This window comes from Chelonoidis abingdonii, chromosome 9 (assembly GCF_003597395.2).
Source record: "Chelonoidis abingdonii isolate Lonesome George chromosome 9, CheloAbing_2.0, whole genome shotgun sequence".
In the NCBI taxonomy this organism is placed as follows: Eukaryota; Metazoa; Chordata; order Testudines; family Testudinidae; genus Chelonoidis; species Chelonoidis abingdonii.
Genome location: NC_133777.1, coordinates 12,075,878 through 12,086,652, shown reverse-complemented (window position 1 = coordinate 12,086,652; position 10,775 = coordinate 12,075,878). Strand labels below are relative to the sequence as shown.

Sequence of the window (10,775 nt, the reverse complement as noted above, 5' to 3'; positions counted from 1 at the left end):
GAGTAGAATGGACACGTCCCAGCAGTCCTACAGGAACTAGCTTTGGGATCAGCTGTTCGATGATCTGGATTCTATGATTCCATACAGCCAGCCTTTTCACTTGCTTCTGTAACTGCCACTGGGTAAAGATGGAGGTCTGTGTGTCCCTTCTGCCATCTCATGCTTTGGAGAAACACAGGCAGGATGGTCCATTGCCTCCTACCTTATTCAGCCTAGCCCCAGACCATCCAGCCAGGCATGTGGTGTAGACAGAGTAGGACCATTGCTAGAGTCTGATCCAGCATTTGCCGGAGCAATGGCACATCAAGCCTGGAATACGGCCTCTGCTCTGGTACAGTATCCAGTCCAGGCAGGGGAGTGAAAGGGCACTGCCTGCAGAGGCCAGAGTGAGAGAGGCTCCATCAATCTGGAGAGAAGCCATGAGCACAGGGAGGGTGGGGGGATCCTGGACACATCAGAATACTCTGACCTAAACACAAAACTCTCCAGAATAGTGAGGAAACTGAGGCAGGGAAACATGTACAGATATAGTCCCCTGAAGAGGTGACCTGTAAGCACAGGGCTATAAGGGAACCTGAGAGATCAGCACTCAGCCCAGGGGCTAGGGAGTTGAACCACAAGGTATCAACATTCGGGGGATGGGGATGTGCTAGACAAAGTATCTGCACTCCAAAGTATCTCCATTGCTGAGAGACCCCAAGCCAGGGCCTGTGCCTGGACCCTGTCGAGAGTCTGCAGACTTAAAGTACCCAAGGTGGGCCCCAAACACAGGCGCCTGGAGATAGTCCACCCAGGGGGAGCCCTACCTGGGCTGAGTGTGACAGAACATATGACAAATCACTGTAGGATCAGCAGATGTATCCTCTCCGTACTGTTGTATGGCTGCGAAACATGGACCCAACCCTGCTCAGACTGGGCAAAGCTGGAGACTTGCCACACAAAATGCCAGTCGTATATTGGGCATAAAGTGGAATGACTTCATCTGTAATGCAGATGTTTATAGTTGCTCCGGTCTACAGATTACTGGGGCCATTGTCCGCAGATGGCACCTTACGCTTTTTGGACAAGTTGCGAGAATGGCACCAGACGTTCCAGCGAATGCCGTTCTCGGGCAGCTTGTAACATCCAAGATAAAATCCCACCAAGCGAGGGGTGGAGGCGGCCCAGAGGCAGCCGCCCCATTACATGGGTTCATGAAGTCTGTTCTGATGTTGGACTCTTGAGCCGTTAATCCCTTGCGGCTGGGCAGGAACAGACCATATGGCAAATGATCACTACGGCCAACTGTTTGGCTAAGCATTGAAGCAGCAGCATCACCTGGGGGAAGCGGAGGTCCTACTTCAGCTGCCTTGTCTCCATTCTCCTCCCTGGGCAGGGCTATCTGCCTCAACTACTGTCCGTTTTCAGCATGGTAGAAGATTAACAGAGACTAAGGTCTGTGCTGTAGCAAGCGGTGGTGAAGGCAAGGATGTTCCAAGAGGGGCTGAAGGAGGCAGTTGCCCAAGTCCCACTGAAAGCCAGCTGGATGAACTCCTCTGAAAATCCCAGCCTGACCTATTGATGAATTTTCTGGAGAAGGGAGTGTGAGCCGTAAAATGGCAATGCTTGCAGAGGCCCCAACATTCTGTAGGTTAGTCAAGGCCAGAAAGGAGGAGGACAGACTTTGAAGGGATTTTGCATGTGTGCCCTCTCTCCTTCCCAGGAGAGGCAAGGGCTTGGGGTTCTTATAATAATGCCACAGGCAAGCCCCCTTATGGGGTTAAACTTTTCCAGGGCTGTAGTGGGACCGAGGATTTTTGTCTTTAATTGATGATTTGCAGAAGGCAAAAGCTGATCACGAGCTATAGGTCAGTAGGAGTTGAGCAGGTGAGCCCATGCCAGGAGCTGGGGTATTTCTATCCTCCAGGATAGCCAGGTGTGAATGAAACCAGTCCAATGAAAGATATTACCTCTCCCACCTTCTCTCTCTAGCTCTTCTTTCTGTGGCTTTCACAGGCCTCAACCCTACAAAGACTTAGGCAGACGCTTAATTGTATGCACTGTGAGCCTATTGGGAACTATTAAACACAGGCACTACTCAACCCTGAAAAGTACGTGCCTAGTTCTTTGCAGGGTCAGAGCCAGTGTCTGAAATGTGGATTGTAGGATCTGGATAGTGGGACAAAAGTCAGAGCTGTGGGCAGGCTGTTGGAATTCTTGTGCCTTACTGTGCTCCTCGAGCAGTCTCCTACCCCAAGGACCAGCCTTCCAGCCTAGTCTTTAATGAGTATTCACACAAGCAACTTTCATTCTCCAGGAAAGAGAATTACAGCACTTTTCTAGATTAACCCTTCAAGCCCCTGTGGTTAGCTGATCCAGCAGATTCATTTTAGCTCCGCTTCTATGGGAGCACAGGTACAGGGCAAGAAACATGGCTAGAAATGGACCTACAGGGTTGCACTTACCAGATCTGCTTCTTTTGATGTAACCATCATTTGGGTACAAAAGGTATAATACATCTCCAGACAAACAAGTTGGATCCAATTTTGCCTCATGCTCCACCAGCCAAAGTGCCAGCTACATTCTGATTTCCCAGAGCTTGGGTTTGGGATTGGGATTAATGGGAGAAGCAGCAAGAGAGCAGGTGTAGCTTTCAGTCTGGGGGTGGAGAAGAGGGAGATGGTGAGGAATGAAGGCTACAAAGATGTACTCACCCCATTTATTAAAGAGCAGCAAAACTCACTCCAGCCCTGATGAGAGGAGTGAGTTATAAAGGCTGCGTTGGGTGATGTACAAATTAACTAAGTGGACTGGTTGATTCCTGAAGAGCAAGTGTCTCAGGCAATGTCTTCGCGCTCACTTGTTTCTAAGATCAGTGTGAATTTCAGATAATCGCTTCAGACAATGCAGCCCACACATCAAAACAGCTTGTCTTCAACCCCTCCCTCCTGTTTATAGTTACCCTGGTGCCTGTGAAAGGTGCTAGGGGGAGAGAACCCTCTCTGCACATGACAGAGGCAAGGGCTAGCTTTCCCTTCTCAATCCCCTGCCAGCACACCATACCCCCATTGGCAGGAGGGGCGAGTTCAATCGTCACAGGCTGTCCAGTCCTTGCTGAGAAGGATGCAGTCCCATGTCCAGCAGCTCCACCACATTCACATCACAGGGCTCCAGGTTTTCCTCTAAAATGTTATTATTTATTGAATAGAAATGTATGCAAATATAAAGTGAATCCTCATATGCCGACGCTGACTATACAGCCCCAGCACACACTGTACATACTGTACAGAAAAAGCATTAGCACTTTCTGAGCAAATCAGCTGTTCGCTGCCCTGGGTAAAGCAACATGGGCAGAGGACCATACTGCCACCAGGCGGAGAAGGAGAACTTTACACCAACATACTTCTAGGCACAAGTTTCAGGCTGCAGACTCCCAGTGAGAAAGTCTCTCTCATGCAGGAGCAGAACATCCAGCGAGATCCACTGTGTTGGAGTAAGGGAATAAATGCAGGGAGATTCCACAGCTTGCAAGTGCTATGGGGATCAAAGTAAGATTTGTAACCCCTCCTCCCAGTCTTCATCCGCGGTGCCCAGCGCCGAGTGACAGAGCTGTAGCCGTGTGTACGCAGGTCGGCTCAGACCCACGGCTGCAGTCCTTTTCTGTATGTGCAGGGAGAAGGGGTGAGGAGAGAGGCCTTGACTTGCGACTCCTTCAGCCCAGCAAAGAACTTCCCCATGCCAGCCTGAATGCATCAGATTCGGACCCCGGGGGCAGCTGGTTCACCATTAAAGGAGCCTCAGCAGATGACTGTTTACCCCACTAAGAGAATGTGGTTGGGGGAAGGGTGGGCAGTTCACCCCCATCGTCCACTTGGGCTCCCGAGTTACCAGTAAGAGGTTCTGCTGCCACCTTCAGAGTGATGGGCCACAGGCAGCGAGAGCTCCTTCAGAGAGGGGCAGGGAGTGTCATATCATGGAGATGCCTGGCCCAGACAGACAAGCACCCTGCAGTTTGGAAAGCGAGTGCTGCTGAATGTCCCTGCAGCAGCCTCTCTCCTCAAAGCACAGCGAGGTCCTTCCCATCCCTAACCATCTCCCCATGCGAGCCACGTCCCCAGCGATGTGCCCACCCACTCATCCTAGTCTGTTCATGCTGGGGCCTGCAGCTCCCGATGCTGAGAGGTCCTCTGTCCCTGGTGGCCCATGGCAACTCCTGGCTCTGCAGGGCAGGTCTGCCCTTCAATAGGACACCCCCAGCTGGCCCATGGCAACTAACTTGGGATTGTGGGGGTTATAAAATTGCAGTGTTGATGTTTAGGCTCAGGCTGGAGCCTGGGCTCTGGGACCCTCCCCCATCATGGGGTCTCAGAGCCTGGGCTCCAGCACGAGCCTGAATATAGCCCATGAGCCCGCGTCAGCTGACATGGGCCAACGGCAGGTGTTTTATTGCAATGTAGACATACCCGCCGAGCTTCCCAACATTCATGGAGCAAACGTGTGCGGGAAAGGAGGCTGAGGAACAGTTCCCCCTTCACGCACCCATCCTGGGCAGGACTGCAGCCCGTTCAGTGGCAGAGGGTGATCGGGGGCATCAGAACTGGTGTGACCAGAGAGCCAGCGAGCTAGCAGCCAGTGAGCAAATCAGTTCTGCTCAGCGGAGTGGCAGCCAGGCCAGTGCTGGCGCAGTGCAAGGCACAGCATAGTCTCCTGGCAGAGGCGGCAGCTCTCATTCAGCTGGGTGGATAACACGTCGAGCTCCTTCTGGGAGGAGAGGGGAATCTCAGTGCCCCCGCAGTCCTCATGCCCTGAATCCCCCTTCCTCAGGGCAGAGGAGCACTGTCTGACTCCAGAGACATAGCGTGCAAGAGGGACCAACTCCTGGATTCCATGGCCCTTCATGCTGCCGTGCAGAGAACTTCACTGCTGCGCTTTCTTCTTGCTTTTCTGCTTCCATATTTTGGACCAGCGGAACTTGCTTTTCCTCTTGTTGGGTTCCTGGCTCTCAGGAGACGCATCTGTGGGAGAAGAGAGAGCACAGAGCATGACATCCTGGTCCTTACCGCAGCAGAGAGCTGGTCGGTTACAAGAGAGAGAGCCCTTACCCAGCTTCCGGAGCATGTCTGCCAGCATCTGATCCTCCTCCAGCTCCCTGGGAAGGAAGAGGACTGTGTTAGAGACGGACACCAGGAACGCACTGAGCCAGCACCCTGTGCTCCCAGCAGGACAGGGAAAACTCCACAGCAAGCCACCGAGAGCTGCTCCTCTGCTCTGCCCTGCCACTGTAGGCCAGGGTGACATGCCCAGATGAGTGCCCTCACATGCCCCCAAGGGTATGCGCTGCACTACCACCCAGCCTGACAGGGAGCGACACCCTTGTAGGCAGCAGTGAGCAGACAGAAACAGGCAGTTCTGTAATTGTCCAGGTCCCAGCGTGTCCATGAGCTCTGGGTGGCAGAGGAAGCTGGTAACACATGCCGGAGGGCCCCTTGGCCAAGCCAGGAAAGGGTGGAGAGCAGACAGCGCCTCCAGTCTGCATGTGGAGCCCAGCACTAGGGCAGTAGGAGATGTGGCCACACAGGAGCATACACAGAAATATTAAAGCCAGCAAGACAAGCACCAGATTAACCTCTCAGCCCTTCCCCTGTGCAGGAGAGGGGTGTGCTCCAGGCAGAAGGCCATGCAGCATGCCAGTGCTTCACAGCCAACCGCCAGCCACAGGGGAATGGGGAGGTGGTAGGGCCTGCATAAAGCTCCTTCATGCAGAGCAGGGCTCCCGTCAGCTCCAGTGTCTGCCCACAACCCAGCCTCCATCAGGCACCCACTAGAGGGTTGCTCAGAAAGCTCAAGGGAGATGCTCTTCCTCCTCCAGAACTGCCCCTTCCCAGAATATTCGGTTTCCTTTCAACTCCACCACAGCGCTGCCCAAAACTACTCTGGACTTGCCAGAGCAAAAACATCCAGCAACAGCATTTTAACCTGTCGCTCCAGAGTTCCAGAGAAAGCCCCCTCTGCCCCAGCCACATGGTTGGGGGCTGAGGCCAGGGTGTTTGAACCCCCTTTACCCCTCCTCCAAGAAATCTTCTCCCTGACCAAAACCCTGCCCCCTCTGCAGCCCAGAGATGGAGGTGCCCCAGTTATTAACACACCCCACCAGCAGCCCTTTGAACCTGCACCAACACAAGGGGGCCAGGATCCTGCAGCTCCCACTCAGGTGCTGCCCAGTCTGGGAGGGGGATGCAAGCATGGGTGGGGGTTAGATCATCCAGGCTCATCTCATTCTGGGGTGGAGGTCTCTGTAGAAGAGACTCGTGGCCCATCATCCAGCGGCGTAAATTACAGATCAACGCGAGACAACTGAGTGAGAGTTACAGGGTCTGGCTCCACCAAGGGCTCCTGGGGAGCGTTGCCAAGTGAGACGTGGGGGCTTCTCTCAGTAGAGATGGGCACAAATCAAAACCTCAAACCCACCTCGCCGTGTCCCTCCCCAGCTCTCAAGCTAAACTTTAGAGCGTGGGCCATGATCTTTGCTCACTGTAGTAAATGGAGGATTCCCAGGCTCATGCCCCGGACAGGCTTCCCAACAGCTCAGCTCCCTATCCCATCCCCGGCTCTGCTGCTCCCATCCCTCGCTATCAACGGCTTCCTGCATCCGTTCTGTTCACTGCCCCATGCCTTCCCCCTCCTGCACCACACTGGAAAGGGACACGGCAGAGGGGGAACCATGCACCCTCAAACCCGACACTTTCTAACCTTCCGAACCTATTTGCCAGGGAACAAGGAGCGGTGGGATACAAGCAGCCTCCGTCTCGCCTTCCCCTCCCCGCACCGCCCTGGGGTCCCGTACCTGAGTCTGTCCTCATCCAAGCATTCCACGATATCATTTCGGTCATTGACGGTGTTCACGTACGAGTCCAGCAGCTCCTTCTCCCGCTTCTTCTCCATGTAGGTCTTCTGCTCCTCTGTGCAACACAAGGGGAATCGGTCACAGCAACGCTACTCTGGCTCTGCCCATGCAGCGAGCGCTATGTTAACAGACACCCTGCCTCTGTACTACAAGCAAGACACAGACTTACCTACAAAAGCAATAGGTTCCTCACAATCCCCCTGGTCCCTTCCCCCAGAGGCACTGCTCTCCCCTTCAGGCTGGGTTAGGTGGAGAGAGGACGGGGGACATGACAGCCTTCTGCAGAGTGGAATCCCAGCAAGATGCAGAGACAGAACTGCTCACGTGGGGGATGGCAACCTTGCTTACCTGGTTTGCTCATTAGGCGCCGCAGCTCGCTCTCGATATTCCACTGCTTCTCCTCCAGCTTCTGCTGTTTCGATCTGTGAGATGCCGGAAAGGCAATAGGTGATTCTCCCACCTCACCCCGAAGCAGGACACTCACGCCGCTTTGGAGCTGGGAGTGGGAGGCTGCTCTCCAAGCTACCTGGCAGAACTCAGGAGAGGAACCCAGCCAGGGTGAGAGGGCTCCTGGGCTGCCCCATGTCACTCAGATAAGCGCTCTCTCTCCTGACACCCAGACACGGGGCTAGAGGAGGCCATCAACCTTCCCCACCTGTGAGCAAGCTATGGTACTGATTGCTTCTACTGTAGCGATGCCCCATCAGCTAGTACCCCCAGCTGCTGGCAGATATACCAGCGATTCCTTCAAGCTTTCCTCGTCCCTCCCCCTCACCCAGTAAATCTGACTCCCATTCTCCAGCCCCCATCAGGAGTCAGCTCACTGTCTACGGGAAGGGCAGACTGCCCGGCTTTTTGGTTGTACTCACTTGTACATCAGCTCTGACTCCAGTCTCAACAGCAGCTGTTTCTCGTGGATCAGTTTGAACCAATCCACCATGAGAGAATCCTCTGAATCATCTGCAGACAAGACAAACAGTACGTCCACTCACAATGCACTGACTACAAGAGCTGTCAGTGACTGTCCACACAGGACAGCTGCTACACTCGTCAAAAGTAGCCTCAGATAGTTGGCTATGTATCGTTCCCATCACAGATTGCTCCCGTTACTCAGGCTATGGACAGTGAGCATCACAGGCAGATGCAGGTAAACTGGCCAAGGACTCTCCTCATAGGCTGCCCATGCAATCTGCTCCTCTGCGCCAACCTGAACAAGCTTATCAAGTATTCGGACAACAGGGATGGTCCTGGGCAAAGTCCATGACAAACAGTCCAGTCTGGATTCCCTAAAACAGGTCAGGAGCAGCCTTTCAGTTCCTGAACTTCACTGACCCTCAATCACTTGGCAATAGAGCAGGGAGTTCCTGGAACAGTGTGTCAGGAAATGGATAGAGCCATCTGGGAATTTCTTCAGCCCAGGATTTTATCTGGCCTCACATCTAAGCCATCTCAAGGGTCCAACACACTGTGAGAGCTCCTAGGATTAAAGTCACCAGCCCAAATGAGTCTGTAGACAGGACACTGACCAAGGGACTCTAGACTCATCCTTCCCGACTCTAGCTGAGATGGTCCCTGTGGCCTCCCTTACCTTCCTCACAGTCACGCAGATGCTTCTCCATATCAACTCCCTTGAGCTCCAGCTCATCCAACTGCTTTTCGATCTCTCGCACCTTCTCCTGGATTTCTTCCTCAGGGATGTAGTCTTCTTGGAGCTGAAGGACAAAGTCACAGGAGGCTCGAAATGAATACTACCTGCTTCCCGCATGCCACCCATTAGCCTGGATGGAGCTGGGAAATAACAAAAGGAGATGGGCTGGAATGGACCATCTCCCCATGGGACCACATCCTGGAGGCACCAAAGTCAGAGAAGATGTGGAGCTGGTAATTCGCTACACAATGGGCCCTGCTAGAAAGTCACATAGATCGACATGGCACAGCCATCACCAGAGGCAGCATCTACCAGTCGTGGTGCAACCCCTTCCCCTCACCTGTAAACCCAGCAGGTGAGAGAAGATCTCAGCCATAAGATCAGCAGTGAGGAGGAGGGTGCCCCAGACTGAACAGAACCATAAGGGCGGTCTCTGGGAAAGGATCATTATGATAGCCTTGTTTTGCCACTCAAACCGTACCTTGGTCAGGGATGCCACTTCATCGCTCACAAGGTTCTGGATGATTTTTGGAGCTGGCGGTTTAACTAGAAATTAAAAAACAAACACACATCCATGATATCATCTCTGTAGAAGAGTCACTAGGTGATTAGAGACAGACAGACACCAGGTAGATGAGAGAATACCTTTTATTGGACTCACTTGTATACTTCCAATAAAAGATATTAATTCTGCTATCTTTTGTCTCTTATCCTGGGACCAACACAGCTATAGCAATGCTGCAAACAGCTATAGACGATCAGAGACAGGAGCAGATCCAATTCCATCCAACAGAGGGCAGTGACGACACACACACTTCAGCCAGGACAGTGCAACAAGCCGCTTCTTGATATTGTCCCTACTGGGGTCATCCGTTTCTCTACACTGGAATCCATGAGCTCCCTACTAATTCCCTGCTCTCCGTCCATCAAATCATCCTACACTGCAGCATGCTCCCTCGGTAGCCAGTAGACACCCAGTCATCTGGAGCTAAACCTGACGTGGTTCTGAAGGGGCCCAGGACAGCCCTAGCCCAGGACTTTATAAAAGCGCTGTCCAGGAATGAGTGCAAAGTTCAGTTCTAAGTAAAACCAAAAAAGATTCTCCCTCAGCCTTGGAGCCCCCAGAATATTTATAGTGACAAAGAATTAACAAAGGGCTGGTCAGAAATATTGGACTCTTGCCAGGGGGGATCTCTGCCACACAAGTGCCACTGTAACCATCTTACTGGCGTTTAACAAAGAAAGCCAAGCTCAGACCAGCCCACGCACAAGGAGGGTGCAGCAGAGACCAGGACGGGAGAGATGGCCCAGTGGTTAGGGCATTAACCTGGTCGTCAGGAGACCTGGGTTCCATTCGTTGCATGACCTCGGACAAGTCATCTGGCTGTGTTTACACAGCAAGACACCCGCAGCAGAAAGTCTCAAAGCCTGGATCGACAGACTCAGGCCCTCTCCCTCCCTTCACCCCCAAACCACTCCCCTCCCTGGGCTTCAGGGCCTAGGCACCAGCCAGAGCCTGAACGTCTACACAGCTATTTGTAGCACAAGCCCAAGTCTATGGACCTGGCTCTGACACTCCTCCCCAGTGGGGATGGAGGGGAAGGGGTTTGCAGGAACACGAGACCAGGAGGCATAGAATATCATAGAATATCAGGGTTGGAAGGGACCTCAGGAGGTCATCTAGTCCAACCCCCTGCTCCTTAGAAATGCGTGTGCTGCTAAAAATCCACCCGTGGCGAGAAGACAGCTACCAAAACACCCGCTTGTCTGTAGGGAATTGAATGGCAGGCACCGTTCTGTGGCGGGTGGGTGAGACTGGCTCTCCGAGCTATCGTCACAGTCAGCACAACAGAGTACGAAAGGATGCCCCGTACTGCTGGGAGCTCACGCTGTACGCTGATAGCTCACTAGCCCAGTTTTGACTTGCCATGTCTCCCCCTGCATGTCCCAGGAAAGGGCATTAGTCATCCTAACTTGTTTGTGATTGATTAGTTACTGTCTCCACCCACACACGCTGTGGTGCTGGGGGAGATCTAAATATCTAACCAGACAGCGCATGCACAAGCGGGTGGAAAGACAGAGTGACCTATAAAACCATCATGGCCACAAGCGGGGAAGGAGTGCGAGATTGGTGATGCACAAGGAGACCGACGGAAGAGACACAAGAAAATAGCTGAGGGGAGCCCCCAAGAGCAGCCACAGACCCCGTTACTGGAGCCTCAAACACACAGGCCTGAGACCACA

The 10,775-nt window shown here is 53.2% G+C and overlaps 1 protein-coding gene across 3 annotated transcripts in view; it reads right to left on the bottom strand.

Moving 5' to 3' along the window:
• Positions 1-3,587: 3,587 nt before the first annotated feature.
• The window catches only part of MICALL2 (MICAL like 2), a 38,207-nt gene continuing 31,019 nt past the window's right edge, over positions 3,588-10,775 (bottom strand). For all 3 annotated transcript variants that reach the window (XM_032794065.2, XM_075069196.1, XM_075069197.1), the window contains 7 exons: positions 9,013-9,077; positions 8,472-8,595; positions 7,753-7,843; positions 7,232-7,305; positions 6,824-6,938; positions 5,082-5,128; positions 3,588-4,994 (listed from right to left, as the gene is read on the bottom strand). In XM_032794065.2, the coding sequence (XP_032649956.1) occupies positions 4,897-4,994; positions 5,082-5,128; positions 6,824-6,938; positions 7,232-7,305; positions 7,753-7,843; positions 8,472-8,595; positions 9,013-9,077 (614 nt within the window). In that variant the 3' untranslated portion in view covers positions 3,588-4,896. The remainder of the gene's footprint in view (positions 4,995-5,081; positions 5,129-6,823; positions 6,939-7,231; positions 7,306-7,752; positions 7,844-8,471; positions 8,596-9,012; positions 9,078-10,775) is intronic.